General features: G+C 46.3%; 1 protein-coding gene across 2 annotated transcripts in view; it reads left to right on the top strand.

The window, feature by feature from the left end:
• Positions 1-89: 89 nt before the first annotated feature.
• slc26a11 (solute carrier family 26 member 11) overlaps positions 90-17,151 on the top strand; it is a 27,398-nt gene continuing 10,336 nt past the window's right edge. For both annotated transcript variants that reach the window (XM_078571217.1, XM_078571218.1), the window contains exons 1-9: positions 90-132; positions 1,367-1,757; positions 4,303-4,495; positions 5,607-5,692; positions 9,124-9,203; positions 10,630-10,772; positions 13,571-13,746; positions 14,681-14,753; positions 16,261-16,311. In XM_078571217.1, coding sequence (XP_078427343.1) covers positions 1,572-1,757; positions 4,303-4,495; positions 5,607-5,692; positions 9,124-9,203; positions 10,630-10,772; positions 13,571-13,746; positions 14,681-14,753; positions 16,261-16,311 — 988 coding nt within the window. In that variant the 5' untranslated portion in view covers positions 90-132; positions 1,367-1,571. The remainder of the gene's footprint in view (positions 133-1,366; positions 1,758-4,302; positions 4,496-5,606; positions 5,693-9,123; positions 9,204-10,629; positions 10,773-13,570; positions 13,747-14,680; positions 14,754-16,260; positions 16,312-17,151) is intronic.

Raw genomic sequence — 17,151 nt, forward strand, 5'->3', positions numbered from 1 at the left:
TTCAATTTCCCGGAAGCGAAGGATACATTTTTTTTTTGGTGGATGGTCACATGAGAGGTGATCACGTGACAAATCCCCCTTCCCAGTAGTTCAGAAGCTGGAGATTCTGATCCCGGTTCGATGCTGTAGGAAGTGAGTGGGAAGCCGGGGAGGGAGGGAGGTGAGTGAGTGGGAATGAAGTTTAATTATCCGGTGAATGATTTTGAGCAGCAGCTTTGCTCTGGGTTTAAAACAGGCCGTTTACAAAGGGGATTCTTCAATCATTTGCTTGTATAATCTCCCTCTCAGCGTTAGTCTCCTGGGAATTCTAGTTAGCACTTAAAATATTAATGGATTTAAAATGTGCAGGGCATTGATTTTTTTTTACCCATTGGAAATGTTTGTTTTTTTCTAAATTTGATAACAATCGTTCTTTCTGTTCACCATATTAACCAGACCTTGTGTCTTACTGACTTTCTGATCTAACCTGTGTTGATATTAACATGGCTGTAAGTCTGTCTGTGTGTGTGTATGTGTGTGTTTGTGATCTCTCTCTGCCTGTCTCGGATCTGAAATCCTATCTCTTGCGTTTCCCCTATCGCTTCATTTGTGGTCACTTGTCGGATCCATTCTGAAACCTCGGATTGCTGTAATCTTCCCTGTATCACTGAGTCTACATCCTGTCTGCACAACCGTGAATCCGACTCCCCCCCCTCTCCCCATCGTCTCTAATGTTTTACCTTGTCCTGACTCAACAAAAGAGGGAGGGTGCAGGAGGCCGTTCGGCCCATCGAGGCTCTTTTCACCCCTTTCCCCATGTGACTGCAGTCTGTGTTGAGGGTACTCGTGCCCTGAACTGTGTTGGGGTAGCGACTTGCAAAGATGTATAATTCTCTGTGCACTCCGCATCTCGTCCTAAATCGCTGCTCCCTTATCCTGAGACTGTGACCCCCCTCGAGTTCTAGGCTCTCCAGTTAGGAGAAATAAGCCTCTGCACCTATCCTGTCCAATTTACTAAAGAATTTTATACTTGGCCTAACTTGAGAGTTGCTGAATTAAAGAGTCACCATCAACAGGTGCATTCTCCATCACAACGCTTCTACCAATCAGAGTCCACTTGTCAACCAATCAGCGCACTCTTCACATGCGGTATAAATTGTTGTTTTCCCCTTATATTGGTATTCGTGCAATGTGTCCTGATGAGTGCAAGATGAAAAGCTTCAATGTTTTTTTTTCAGCGATGCTCTTAAGTTCTGTCCTGCCAAATAACTATTAACCTAACTTGTTAACACCGGATAGTTTGTAATCTTCTGAACTTGCCTTAAGTCTCCTGTGCTGCAACTTTCCAAGTGACTTGTGATTTTAAAATCCTCTATTTAACATTCAGGTTCCTTGGGAGGAGCTGAGGTCTCAGCTGACACTCTGTGGAGCCTTCACAATGGGCAACTTGACCGTATCACCCTGAGGAACTGGTCCCCCCCATCAATTGGGAAAAGTGCTTTGGGAGAGTGAGGCACAACTGAGACTCCGGCAGTGCCAACAGAGGGACGAGCCCTCACCACCTGAGACTGGGAGACGAGCCGATCGTGGCAATGGCATCTGTGGTGAGGAAGTGCTGCTCCTATCGCACCTTGAAGAGGAGGTTGCCAATTCTGGCCTGGATGCCTCAGTATTCTCTCCAGTGGCTGAAAATGGATCTACTGGCTGGGGTAACTGTGGGGCTGACAGTGGTGCCCCAGGCACTAGCCTATGCTGAAGTAGCAGGCCTTCCTGTTCAGGTAGGCACCTCTCATCTGGGATTAATAATCCAGACTGGCTGAGAGGGAGGGGAGAATGTCTTCGGGGGGGTTTTTTTTAAATTGTTTTTGTAGTTGATGCCTTTTTTAAAAAAAAAATAGAAAATACTGGAAATAATTCAGCATCTGTGGAGAAAGAAACAGTTAACGTTTCAGAACTCTCGCAAACTTGCCAGCCATGACTCTGGGTAGCATTCAGGCCTCTTGAGTCACAAAATGGTGGGTTCAAGTCCCAAATCAGGTTTGAGCACATAATCTAGACTGACAGTTCAGTGCAGTACTGAGGGAGTGCTGCACTGTCGGAGGTGCCGTTGCTTGGATGAGACGCTAAACTGAAGCCCTGTCTGCCCCCTCTGGCGTAAGGCACTCTTTTGAAGAAAAGGGTAGTTCTTGCTAGTGTCTTGGTCAATATTTATCCCTCATTCAACATCACACAGAAAGAAACAGATTATTTAGTCATTATTACATTGTTTGTGGGAACTTGCTGTGTGCAAATTGGCTACTTTCCAGCAGTGACTACATTTAATTGGCTGTAAAATGGTTTGTGATTGTTCTGTTTTCAAGGCAAATTCTTGGTGAGGCAGATGGATAGAGTTAAGTTACAGAATAAACATGATCTAATCAAAAACAGAAGCAGAAATACCTGGAAAAACTCAGCAGGTCTGGCAGCATCGGCGGAGAGGAGCACAGTTGACGTTTCGAGTCCTCATGACCCTTCAACAGAACTAAGTTTAAAAATAGGAAAGGGGTGAAATATAAGCTGGTTTGGGGGGGGGGTTTGTTGGGACCAGCAGCCAGTAATAGGTGGAGATAACCAAAAGATGTCACAGACAAAAGGACAAAGAGGTGTTGAAGGTGGTGATATTATCTAAAGGAATGTGCTAATTAAGGGTAGAAAGCAGGACAGACAAGGTACAGATAGCTCTAGTGGGGGTGGGGGAATACTAAAAGGGCTAAAAGGTAGAGATAAACAATGGGTGGAAGTACATTTAAAAATAATGGAAAAAGGTGGGAAAAGAAAAATCTATATAAATTATTGGAAAAAACAAAAAGGAGGGGGAAGCAACGGAAAGGGGGTGGGGATGGAGGAGAGAGTTCATGATCTAAAATTGTTGAACTCAATATTCAGTCCTGAAGGCTGTAAAGTGCCTAGTCGGAAGATGAGGTGCTGTTCCTCCAGTTTGCGTTGAGCTTCACTGGAACAATGCAGCAAGCCAAGGACAGACATGTGGGCATGAGAGCAGGGTGGAGTGTTGAAATGGCAAGCGACAGGGAGGTCTGGATCATGCTTGCGGACAGACCGAAGGTGTTCTGCAAAGCGGTCACCCAGTCTGCGTTTGGTCTCTCCAATGTAGAGGAGACCGCATTGGGAGCAACGAATGCAGTAGGCTAAGTTGAGGGAAGTGCAAGTGAAATGCTGCTTCACTTGAAAGGAGTGTTTGGGCCCTTGGACGGTGAGGAGAGAAGAGGTGAAGGGGCAGGTGTTGCATCTTCTGCGTGGGCATGGGAAGGTGCCGTGGGAGGGGGTTGAGGTGTAGGGGGTGATGGAGGAGTGGACCAGGGTGTCACGGAGGGAATGATCCCTACGGAATGCCGCCAAGGGGTGGGTGAAGGGAAGATGTGTTTGGTGGTGGCATCATGCTGGAGTTGGCGGAAATGGCGGAGGATGATCCTTTGAATGCGGAGGCTTGTGGGGTGATAAGTGAGGACAAGGGGGACCCTATCATGTTTCTGGGAGGGAGGAGAAGGCATGAGGGCGGATGTGCGGGAGATGGGCTGGACACGGTTGAGGGCCCTGTCAACCAACGTGGGTGGAAAATCTCAGTTAAGGAAGAAGGAGAACATGTCAGAGGAACTGTTTTTGAAAGTGGCATCATCAGAACAGATGCGACGGAGGCGAAGGAACTGAGAGAATGGGATGGAGTCCTTACAGGAAGCGGGGTGTGAGGAGCTGTAGTCGAGGTAGCTGTGGGAGTCGGTAGGCTTGTGATGGATATTGGGGGACAGTCTATCACCAGAAATTGAGACAGAGAGGTCAAGGAAGGGAAGGGAAATGTCAGAGATGGACCATGTGAAAATGATGGAGGGGTGGAGATTGGAAGCAAAATTAATAAATTTTTCCAGGTCCTGACGAGAGCATGAAGCAGCACCGAAGTAATCATCGATGTACCGGAGAAAGAGTTGTGGGAGGGGGCCGGAGTAGGACTGGAACAAGGAATGTTCCACATACCCCACAAAGAGACAGGCATAGCTGGGGCCCATGCGGGTACCCATAGCCACACCTTTTATTTGGAGGAAGTGAGAGGAGTTAAAGGAGAAATTGTTCAGTGTGAGAACAAGTTCAGCCAGATCTCATTGATCTAATCAAATGTTGGCTCAGGCTTAATGGGCTGAATGGCCTCCCTCTGCTCCTAAGACAAAGCTGTTCTGTCCTCTATCCTGTATTACCAGCCAGAGAAAAAATGCTTTTTAAAAAAAAAAACATGTGTTTGATATCTCTCCCTCTCTCTCATCCATGTTTCTGCAGTATGGGCTTTATTCTTCATTCGTGGGCTGTTTTGTGTACTGCCTCCTCGGTACCTCCAAAGACATCACTCTGGGTCCAACAGCGATCATGTCCCTCCTCGTTGCTTCATATGCCTATCACAATCCAGTGTATGCGGTGTTGCTGGCTTTCCTCTGTGGCTGCATTCAACTGGCAATGGGAATCCTGCAACTCGGTAAGAACCTCTCTCAATCCACAGATTCAAGCAATTGCTGTCCATTGATCTCTCTCTGCAGAGAGGAGGTAGTCTCTGATAGACCAACTACCTCACAGACCTTGTGACACTGGGTGGGGGAGGAGGGGACATGGATTGGAGAGATACTGTTGCCATATTGGGTATTGGAGTTGAAAGTCAATGACAAGCGAACTCTTAATATTTGCGATTGTCTCAATAGCAACACTGACAGAGCTGTGACCCGCCCTGGCTTGGTCAGCAGGATCCTTGCATCGGAGTCCAGTCTGTTGTGGGTTCAAGTCCCACTCCAGAACTAAGGTCTGGGTCAACACTTCCAGTGCAATAATGAGGAAGTGCTGCACTGTCAGAGGGAATGTTAAACCATGACCCTGTCTGCCCTGTCAAGTGGACATGGAAGTACCTGTGGCACTATGTTGAAGAGGAGCAGGAGAATTCTTCCCGCTGTCTGAGCTAACATTTATCCTTTGCCTGTTGTCCGAAGAACAGATTATCTGATTATCACGTTGCTGTTTTGTGGGATCTTGCTGTGTTCTGACCAGCTGCCACATTTCCCACATCCAATTTGCTTCATTGTCCCACTGTTGCTTTATAGTCATTCTGATGTTGTGAAAGGCGCTTTATAAGTGCAAATCTTTACATGATGATTGTATTTCCACAACCCTTTCTCTTTGGTCATACTGGTTGGTGCTGGAGTAACAGACCATGGTTGCCAGGAATCCTCTAACATTTTGGTTCTGTCAGTTCTTTAATTGCAAATCCAGGTAGTAAACGTTGGCCTGCTATTTGACAGTGGCTTGGGTTCTGCAGCTCCCCTTCCCTGCTGGACAATAGCTGGGAATGAGGAATCTTGTAAACTTCCCAAACTTCCTGGTGTCCACCTGGGAAGCGATTGTAGCAATGACCCTTTGCACCTTTTCCTTGCATCTGTCCTTATTGCCCAGCTTTAGCGCTTTATTCTTCTCTTGTTCTGTAACACTCACACTTGTTTAACCTCCAGAGTTTACAAACAGAGACCGGACTCTTGTGTTCTCTCTCCAGCTCAGGGTGCTGGTCAAGATGGCTAAATAATTCTGTTCCCATTTATCCCTAGGTTTCCTGGTTGATTTTATTTCCTATCCTGTAATAAAGGGATTCACCTCGTCTGCTGCTGTGACCATTGGCTTTGGACAAGTGAAGGTGAGCAGAGAGTGTGAAGAACTGTGGTTTGATGTTTGATGTTGGCTTGGCTTTCTGAGCAAAGCAGGGTTAATATTCAGTACGAAGCAGCCCCTGTCTCTGGTTTGATGATGACTCCTCCTGCTGTTTGGACGCTGACTGGGAAATATTTTGGGAAGCAGGAGTTCTCTACCATTTTGAGAACTTTAACACCCAATTATCAATATTATTCTCAAGTGGAAGCAGCGAGGGCTGCACTTTCCCTTTAACAGCTCTCACCAAATAAACTAACAGCATCTGAATAGAATAGAAAAAGTATTGCTGAAAAAAGACACTGCCTTCGAATCTTTCCATCTTGTACTCGAGACAATTCGCAAGGACACCAAGTGTAAAGGGAACAACAGATTGTCAGGCTCACTGTGGCTCACTTACACGTGCTAGAAGCTACATACATTAATACACAGGGCCCTGCCCTTTGCAGACAGAGAACATGTACACACACAGCATCTTTTTCAACTAAACAAAATAGGCGACAGCCATTCTCTGGTTCATTCTCCATGGCAAAGCCTCTATCAATTCAGAGTTCACTTGCCAACCAATCAGCACTCTCTTCTTATGCAGTATAAATTGTTGTTCCCTTGACAATTTGCAAGAATACCAATTGTCCTGATGACTGAAAGGTGAACAACTTCAGCATTTATCTTTTCAGTAATACTCAACTTCTGTGCTATCAAACAACTATTAGAATAGAGAAAGGAGTGTGATGGAATACTCCCCACTTGCCTGGATGAGTACAGGTCCCTCAACACTCAAGAAGCTTGACACTGTCCAGGATAATGCAGCCCACTTGATTGGCACCACATCCACAAACACCCTCTCCCTCCCACCACCATCTCACAGTCACAGCAGTGTGTACCATCTACAAGATGCACTGCAGGAATTCACCAAGGCTCCTTTGACAGCACCTTCCAAACCCACTACCACCTAGAAGGACGAGGGCAGCAGAGAGATGGGGACACCACCACCTGGAAGTTTCCCTCTAAGTCACTCACCATCTTGACTTGGAAATATATCGCTGTTCCTTCACTGTCACTGTGTCGAAATCCTGGAACTCCCCCTCTAACAGCACTGTGGATGTACCTACACCACATGGACAGCAGCTCACCACCACCTCCTCAAGGGCAACTAGGGATGGGCAATAAATGCTGGCCCAGCCAGTGAAGCCCACATCCCGTGAATGAATAATAAAAAAAAAAAAATTCTCAATTTAAAAAAACCAAATTGAAGGCACTGGATCTAATCGGACAATATTTATGTGGATATGGTACATTAAGGGGAGAAAATGACTTCAGGTATTGAGGTGAATCTCTCCGATATCCCACAGTGTGATGGTGACTTGGTCAGTGTGATTGGCCCTTGCTCCCAAATCTGATTGGAATACTCTGCCACTCTTCACCACATCCAGTGAACCCAAATCAAATCTTGCTCTGTTTTGGGCCCCCAAACCCAATCTTTTGAGGTTCTGAGACGATAGTCAGAGAGGTCAAAGTTCTCCCACCTTGTGGACCCTGTAAAGCTGTTGTGATTCCGTTTGACATCTTTAAACGGATTAAACACATTCTTAGGCAAAAATGCCGTGAGATTTCATAGGATTAAGTGACTTTCCCGTGAGAAAAGCTCTTGAAATGGACGCAAGGGTTTTCTGGTACAGGCACCAGGCAGCTGACTGGATTTGCTGAATGACCTTTCAACAATCTCTTCACTCAATATATGATCTGGGGGGCAGGGAGAGGGCATCCATCTAAGGCAAGGGATTGGGGGAAAAAAAATAACTGCAGCAGGATATGACAGAAAGGAACACTGCCTCCTTCATCCCAGCTATTTACACTTCTCGTGTGAGTCCAACTAGGACATAGTTACCAGGCGAATGGGAAGTTGGTTGGAGTTGATCCTTTTGCAGGAGGGTGATTGGGTGTCAATGTGAACACAGAGCTCACTACCTGATGTGACAAGTAGGAGATGGGGAAAGTTTCTTATCCTTGAGAAATCAAGGGAATTTTATTCCTGGGTTACCACCTGCTGTGGCTTGGTAACTAATCTAGCATAGCGGTTATGTCGCTGGGCTAGTAATTCAGAGTCTCTAGTTCAAATCCCATTGTAGCAGCTGGGAATTTCAGTTATATGAATGAACACGAGTTAGGGGCAGGAGTGGGTCTTGACCCCTCAAGCCTGTTCCACCATTTGATGGCTGATCTGATTGTAACCTCAACTCCACATTCCTGCCTATTCATTAACTAAATCTGAAACGCAAAGTCCCAGTAATAGTGACCCATGAACCTTCCAGGTTGTGGTTTTATTTTATTCATTCGCGGGATGTGGGTGTTGCTGACTGAGCCAGCACTTTTTTTATTGCCCATCCCTAATTGCCCTTGAGAAGGTGATGGTGAGCTGCCGCCTTGAACCGCTGCAGTCCATGTGGTGTAGGTACACCCACAGCGCTGTTAGGGAGGGAGTTCCCGGATTTTGACCCAGTGACAGTCAAGGAACAGCCGATATATTTCCAAGTCAGGATGGTGAGTGACTTGGAGGAAAACTTCCAGGTGGTGGTGTTTCCACGCGTCTGCTGCCCTTGTCCTTCTAGGTGGTAGTGGTTGCAGGTTTGGAAGGTTATGTCGAAGGAGCCTTGGTGAGTTACTGCTTTGCATCTTGTAGATAGTACACACACTGCTGCCACTGTGTGTTGGTGGTGGAGGGAGAAAGTGTTTAAGGTGGTGGATAGGGTACAAATCAAGCGGGGCTGCTTTGTCCTGGATGGTATTGAGCTGTTTGTGTTGTGGGAGCTGCACTCATCTGGGCAAGTGGAGAGTATTCCATCACACTCCTGGACTGGTAGATGGCAGGCCAGGTTTTGAGGAATCAGGAGGTGAGTTACTCATCACCGAATTCCCAGCCTCCGACCTCTTGTGACCACAGTGTTTACATGGCTGCAATATGGGTTTAAAACCCCATCTGGTTCAGTAATGGATGGAAATCTGCTGTCCTTCCCTGGCCTGGCGGGCGTTGCCCTCTCTGAAGTGACCTAGGCTGCTGCTCCATTTTCCATAGAGCTTCAATGTAACTATTATCCACACGGATGTAACTACTGGAGGCAGCAGTTCACCAGCACCTTTCCACAGGCAGTTAATGATGGGTTATAAATGCTGCTCCTATTGGTAAAACCTGTATCCTGTGAATGGAATTTTTTTTTTTAATTTAAAAAAAGGAACATTTGGATTTTGCCAGGGCTGCTGGTTTGACAAAGGGAAAAAGATGAAGGATTGACCCAGCTCACACTCGCGTTGTTCCGGATGGTTTAGTCGGATGGTTTCCGGGGTGATGGGGTTATTTTGGGAGATTGCTGTGCTGTATCTGAAGCAAGAATGTTTTAGTCTGATTCTCTTTGTTTGATCCAGAATATCCTTGGTCTCCGTGACATTCCCCGTCAATTCTTCCGCGAGGTTTACTACACGTTCCATAATATTGCAGAGACCAGGTAAGTATTTCAGCTTTATTAAAGAGTACAGCTCCAGAGGTTCAGTGACTGTGCTATGTAGACTGGAGACCCCAGGTTCAATTCCCTGTACAGACAATGAGGGAGTTGTGTTGCCCTGTGGATGCAGCGCCCCTGGTCTAGTGAGAGGAGTGTCTCCTGGTTGCCAGAAAGAACTTGCATTTATATAGCACCTTTCACTATCTCATGATTCCCAAAGCACTTTACAGCCAATTAGTTACTTTTGAAGTGTTGTAATGTAGGAAAGCGCAAAATCTAAACTGACACTCTGTTGTAGTACTGAGGAAGTGCTGCACTGTTGGAGGTGCTGTCTTTACGAGATATTAAACCGAGGCCCTGCCTGGTCTCAGGTGGCTGTAAAAGATTCCATGGCATTATTACAAAGAAGAGGAGCAGGGGAGTTCTACCCAGTGTCCTGGCCAATATTTAACCCTCAATCAACATCACAGAAAACACACTACTTCTTATCACATTGCTGTTAGTGGGGTCTTGCTGTGCACAAATTGGCTGCTGTGTTTTCCTACATCATAACTGTCGCCGTGCTTTGGATTTCTTGACTGTAAAGCACTTCTGGGACACCATGAGATAATTGCGTGCTCTCCTTTCGTTGTTTATTAGTGTTGCTTTCTGATTAAAGGGTTGAAGGTTTAGTAATGACAGCGTAAGCACTTTCTGTTCTCCTTTTCTTGCATGGATGCCTCTGCCTTCCTTTCACAATCTGTGTAGAAACTTGGGTGCAGAAAGGAAATGCCTGATTTTCTGGTGAAAGACTCTGATTTTTACTGGTTGCTGATGCGCTTTGCTGTGTGGATCAGAGGGTGTCCATGTGGAGAGTTCCTGTATCTCTACCTGACACCAGTGTGTAAGGAAGGTGCAGAATGCGGGCACTTAACCCTCTCCTCCCCTCCCACCCCCCACTCCACCTCCCCCAGAGTGACATTGGGAGATATCCTCTTGTTTCCTCTTCCCATCCTGGATCTCCCTGCTTAACAGAATATCCCAGGCCAGGAACAGCAGTGAAAAGAGGGGGGCAGAATGAGCGTGACTGGATTAAAGCAGCTTGTTTCTACTGACTAACCCCGACGATGTGGGGTGGTGTGGGAGTAATGGGCGTTTGACAGTAAATGGTAAAAAAAAATGATAGTCAGTGGCTGGTGAATTGGGGTTGTATTGAGTCAGGATCAATACCACAAACTCCAAGCAGGAGATTGAAGAATTAGTGTCACTCTACAAAATGGAGCACGTTACCACAGTGCACGCCAATCACCGTCTTTTAAGAAGAAATTAGACGTTGAGTTACAGGGAAAGAGCAGGCCTGGAGCTAGCCCAGACTTAAATGGGCTGAAGGGTCTATCTGTGTGTTGCTATTTCCGTGTGGTGCTTCACTTCACCCTCCACCTTGCTACAGGATCGGTGACCTCGTGTTAGGCCTGGTCTGTGTCTTGCTGCTTGTGCTGTTGAAGATGATGAAGAACCAGTTTCTGGAAAAATCCGACCACCTGCTGCTCCTCAAAAGGGTGTGTTACAACATTGTCAGCTTCACTGGAACAGGTCTGTAAATCATTGCATCCCACTGTTGCCAGAATGAAAGCTCTATCATATCCAACCAGTGATGTTAATATGTCCAACTTGTTGAGAGGGGTGGGGGGGGGTTACATCTTCTAATGAATGTTGTGGCATTGGGTGTAGTTCTGGGGCGGGTTTGAACACTGCCCTCACCAGCCAAGACGTCTGGCTTAGGAGCCACTACTTCTGAATGATGCCCACTTTTCTACAGGGGCAAGGAGAGTGACACCTTGTTCTGCTGCTGTGCTGACCAGTGTCTTAGCCACTAACTGAGGAATCTGTGGGGTGGCTAATTGTATTTTGGATTTGAAATAAAAGTCTTTAGATACTGTTGGGCATCTCAATATTTGTACACGCATGGTGTATATGTGTAAACTTTGTGTCTTGTAAGATTCCTAAACTGGAGTCTCCCAGAATGAGTGGTCCCTCGAGCACTATTTGATGACTTGGGAGAAACCGTCCCTGTTTGCACATGTATAACAAGTGAGAGAAAAGCACAAACCAGAACACGAGAGAGAGAGAGAGAGAGAGATCCTCTGTATAACAAAAATGGAAAATGCTGGAAATACTCAGCAGGTCAGGCAGCATCTGTGGGGAAGAGAGAGAAACAGTAAACTTTTCAGATCTCTGACCATTCATCAGAAACCTTGTAATGTGTGTGTATGTCCTGTTCCAAGAATTGGGCAGTTTTGCAGTTTTTCTGAAGGCTGGCTTTTTCTCTCTGAGGCTTGAATTCAGCAGTGGGGTTTGGCAGTCAGTGAATTAAACTAAGATTTTTGTAACTTGCTGTGTGTTGGAAAATGTCGTAATTGTATGAAAGGTTTAAGTAACTTGTATATTTTTTTGTTGAATCAGGGATACTGGTGTTTCTCATTGTGGTCAATACTGCAGAAACAGCACAGAAGTAGTTTTCATTTAAAGGTTACTAATCCTTAAATCGTTCTATTCTGTGTTGATGATTCATAAATTATAAATCACCACACCATAAAACACAGTCAAAGATTTTAGTCAGTGCCCAGTAATATGTAAGGACTCAGCTAAGGTAAATGCAATAACATTTATAAACAATGAGCAAGCTCATCATGTTTGACCCAGAGTCTCCTGTTGTATGAGGGGAGATTGGTTCGACTGGGCTTGTATTCACTAGAGTTTAGAAGAATGAGGGGGGATCTGATTGAAATGTATAAAATTCTAACAGGGCCAGACAGAATGGATGCAGGGAGGATGTTTCCCCTGGTTGGGGAGTCTAGAACCAGGGGCCACAGTCTCGGGATATGGGACAGGCCATTTTCGGACTCAGATGAGGAAAAATTCCACCCTTTTTGAGATGGGGGGAAAAGTGAGGAAACCTCGTGTGGTTCTTTCACATTCCCACGGACAGGGATTGCAAACTAACCACACACTCTCACACACCCTTTCCTCAACTGATGTCCCCACTACCTCCCCGTCCTCACTTCTCCCTCCCCTCATCTGTTAACCCATTTTGTAAAAAAACAAACAAACAAAATAAAAGTTCCCTGAAAACACCAGAGAAGTTTTATTCCAATATTAAAACTGGAAACACAAGCCTAGGATTGCACATCACCACGTGTGGGGTTTTAATGTTGTTTCAGCATGATTTTAGAGAGGTGGGAGGGGGTGTAGGGCAAGGACACATAAAAGGGGGGTTCCTGACCATGTACAGTGAAACACCCAGGGAGTGTAGCTCCCCCAAATTCTGCAAACTCCTACCTTGAGAGAGATTGCGCACACTAGTTGAGAGTACATCAGATTTCTATCAATTCCATTCCTCATTTCGAGGGAAGCTGGTTACAGTAGATTAGTTCTGGCCAATTGGAATTGCTGACTAGCCATATGTGTGGCTACAGTGACACGCTTTTATAGTCACATGCACCAATCTTAGTGGAAAATACCCTTCACAAACTCTCAATACAGTGTATGTTTAAAAATCTAGCATCAGTCAGGAAACCAAGCGCTCAATCAAAAAAAAACACTTAAACTACGGTTGCCAACTCTGCTTTGACATATTACTGGCGATCACATGGCCTTTGGTCATAGAACCGTAGAAACTAGGAGCAGGAGTAGGCCATTCGGCCCTTTGAAACTGCTCCTCCAGTCAATATGATCATGGCTGATCCTCTATCTCAACGCCCTATTCCCACTTCCTCTCCATACCCTTTGATGCCCCTAATATCCAAAAAAAAACCCTATCGATTTCTTTCTTGAATATACTCATATACTCAGTGACCCGGCCTTCACAGCCCTTCGGTAGCAGAGAATTCCACAGGTTGACCATCCTCTGAGTATTTGTTTGTTCTTTTTACAAAATGGGTTAAAGGATGAGGGGAGGGAGAAGTGAGGATGGGGAGATAGTTGGGGACAACAGTTGAGGAAAGGGTGTGTGAGAGTGGGTGGTTAGTTTGCGATCCCTGTCCGTGGGAATGTGAAAGAACCACACGAGGTTTCCTCACTTTTCCCCCATCTTAGAGGGTGGAACTGCATCGACTGCAATGTCAGGCAGGTTAGAGTGTGGGATCTGAGAAAGCAGACGGAATGTTTGTAGGTCAAGTTCAAGTAAATAAAAAAAAAATGGAGGAGGAATAGAAGGAGGGGTGGTTTCATCACCAATTGGAACAGAATAAAGTTTTCAGTGAGTAACCAAATAGCCCCAGAGGGAAGAAAGCGAGAAAGCAAATGGGTAATAAATTGATGTGGAGTTCCCCCTTTTATATTTAAGGACATGTTGTTGGGGTTTATCTGTAATATCCTTGCTTCCTCTGCAGCCCGGAATGCTGTGATAGTGGTAGCTGCCAGCCTTGTCGCTTACAGCTTTGAAAGTCAAGATCAGCACGTGTTCACTCTGACAGGAAAAACTGCCCGGGGTCTCCCACCCTTCCGGCTCCCACCTTTCTCGGACACAGCATCCAATGGTACTGTTGGCTTCACTGAGATGCTTCAGGTAAGGGTCTCGATCGTAAAGGCAGTCCAATATGAAACCGAACATGATCCAATGATTAAACCGACTGTGGTCCAGTACTAAATACTGCACAATATGGAACAGATTTTATACCTCAAATTCCAATATATAATCGACATCGATCCAGATTATCAAAGCAATCTTCCTCCTCTTCCCCTGCACCACCTCCCTGCCTTTTACAATACAAAAACATTGATGGGATTTTATTTGGACCTTTTGCATTCAGATATAAAGTTTCTAACTTGCAACCCAGTCCTGATTTAAATCAGCTGTTGTTGAACACAATTGCAACAAAAGCCACACTATATAATTCAGAGTGAAGTGGAATTAACTAGTCATTGCTGGAATAATCGAGGATGAGGCATTGCACAGAGATATCTTTATTTAACTGTTATCTGTAATATGTGGGGAGTGGTTGGCCAGGTTGATTAGACGTCTAGCACACGGATCAGATTAGTGCCAACTGCACAGTGTTCGATCTGTGTTCCGGCTGGGGTAGATTCCGGGTCTGCCTCGTGGCATTTGGCTGTGGGTCACCTTCGGCCAGAGAACTCAAAGAAAATATCTATAATATCATTAATATCACGAGGCTCAGCTGTGTTGTATTAAATGTTTGGATACGCATCGCAGTGAGTTTTAATTGTATATTAATTAGATATTTAATTATATGCAGGCAGTGGGCATTAATCAGGGTTTCACTTGAGCACATATATAAAGAGATACTGAAAACGTGGTGCGGTTGAGTTAGGAGGTATATGCTTGTAACGTTTAGCTCTCTAAATAAATATTAGCCTGAGTAAAGATTGGCTCCAAGACTATCCTTCAACTGGCTTTCTGGAATAAGCAGCGGGATCATCAGTGAGTGGGCAGTTAAACTGGCCCTGATGTTTATCAATGATTCTCCTGATCTTTCTAGAACTTTGGAGCAGGATTAGCTGTGGTGCCGCTGGTTGGATTTCTGGAAAGTATTGCGATAGCCAAAGCCTTTGGTGAGTGATCGGCACAAGTAAACCTGCCTTAAGGACCACGAGCAGCCCAGCTCGACCTTGCACAGCTCATTCCACCACTGAGCAGGGCTGGAGAAAGTAACAATGGCTGGAGGACATTCGGCCCCTCCAATCCCTCCATTACACCAGGTCTGATCTCTACCACTTGGGGGAGAGAATTCCAAAGCTTCACCACCCTCTGACTGAAGAAATTCCTCCGCGTCTCAGTCCTAAATGGCCTACCTCTCATCCTGAGACTCTGTCCCTTGGTTCTAGACCCCCAACCGAGGAAACATTCTTCCTACATCTACCCTGTCGAGCCCTATAAGAATTTTGTAAGCTTCAATGAGGTCACCTCCTCCTGTCCTTATAGACTGTAGAGAATACAGGCCTAGTCTCCCCCAGAGGACAGTCCTGTCATCCCAGGAATCAGGCTGGTGAACCTCCATTGCGCTCCCTCTAAAGCAGATCCTTCCTTAGGTAAGACGACGAAAACTGTACACCCTCTGCCCCCAGGTGTGGCCCCTTTATTGCCCCCTTGTCCCAGGCTCTCCCAGACTGGAGGAAATAATAATAATAATAAAAGCAAAATACTGCAGATGCCGGAAATCTGAAAACTCAGCAGGTCTGGCAGCATCTGTGGAGAGAGAAACGGAGTTAACGTTTCGAGCTCTGTTTGGCTCTTCGGGGCTGAAGAGAGGTAGAAATGGGATGGGTTTTATACTGTTGTGAGCGGGTGGAGCAAAATAGAAGGTCAGGGATAGGCGGGAGCTCGGGAGAGATTTGACAAAGATGTCATGGACTTAAGACAGGGAAGGTTAATGGTGGTGTTAAAGATTAAAGAAGGTGCTGATAGTGGCATAAAGGTTAGACAGTAGAATGTGTTAGTAGCAGAACAAGGGTCAGTGCTGTGAAAGAATAACAGAAACGAGTAACAGATGGCTGAGTAAGGGGTGTGGTGCAGGGGCGGAGAATTTTTCTACCCTATCAAATACTGGAATTATTTTACACGCCTCAATCATCCGTCTTCAAAGGAACACAACCAAGGCTTTACAACCTGACCAAAGTTAACCCCCTTCAGGCCTGGTATTGTTCTGGTGAATCTGTGCTGGACCCTCAGAAGTCAATGTTACCTCCCTGAGGCACACTGCCCAAACCCACCATGGTCTTTATTCCTGGGATGTGTTGGACACGCTGTCAAATACTGGCAGCATTGTTCGCATAGCTTCACCCAGACCGGTTCTGGTATCAGGCAGCGTTCTCTCTGTGAACGCTGTCATTAATGTGAGGGATCAGTGACCAGGCCAGTAAAGCTGTGACCTGCAGCACTTGTCGAGGGTGAGGGAGACTGGCTGACCAAGACTGAGGCGACTTTGGTCTAAATCGCTTCACTCTAGCTCCCTTTTTAACCCGGGAGGATTCGGGTTGTATCTGTCACTCTCCCTTTGAATGACTTCCAAAGATTTAGTACACCTGGGGGTTTTGCTTTGATGGATTTTCTGTTTTGCAGCCAGTCAGAACAACTACAGAATCGACCCGAATCAGGAACTCATTGCAATCGGTAAGAGCGGGTGTTATAGTAATAATGTGGTACAGCTGAAGAAGGGTGGAGTTCCAGGGTGTGTTTATTCGCTGCCTCCTGTTGATAGAAACTGGTGTTGGGCACCCCCTAAGTGAAGAGAGGCAGTGAACTCCATGCTAAGGTCTGGTGATTGCTTATTCCCTCACGCAGTGTACCTGAAGCTTTCCCTCGTCCCACTCGAGCAGGACACACCCCACCCACCCTCTTCCCCCCCCCCTCCCCTGGGAACTTGGTTCGGGTGAAGTTAGTTGTTTTGAGTTTCAGAATTGAGACTTTTCTTCTCTTTCTCTCTTGTACACCTTGCTCCTGAGACCGAGGGGTGAGGGAGGGGGTGGGGAGGCCCCCCCCCACCCCCGAGGGGTGAAGGGGGACGGTGGGGAGGCCCCCCCCCACCCCCGAGGGGTGAGGGAGGGGGTGGCGACGGGGATGTCTCCATTTGGTATTGGAAGCGGCTGGTTTTGTGGCAGTTTCTGGAAAATACCTGACTCCCAGACTCCCTCCCTCGCAGAATTGACAAGTACTCGGAGTGAGGAAATCTTAAAATCAGATCTTGTCCCCAAAAACCAAAGAAATAAAATACACCTTTAGGGGCAGGAACTGGAACCAGTGACACTGAACTGGCTTCCGCTGCAGCTCTGTGCAGAGGTGGATATTTTGGGATTCAGGTTTTTACTGCAGCCTGGTGAACCGTGTACAGGAATCCAGGTGTGTGCACCTGCCTGACTCCCTCCCTGGCTGCCCCCACTCCTTACCCCGTGTCTCTAATGTCCCTAACCTGGGACAGACTTAACCCACCCTCAGTGGTGACCCTGTTCTGAC

This window comes from Cetorhinus maximus, chromosome 24 (assembly GCF_964194155.1).
Source record: "Cetorhinus maximus chromosome 24, sCetMax3.hap1.1, whole genome shotgun sequence".
Classification (NCBI taxonomy): Eukaryota; Metazoa; Chordata; class Chondrichthyes; order Lamniformes; family Cetorhinidae; genus Cetorhinus; species Cetorhinus maximus.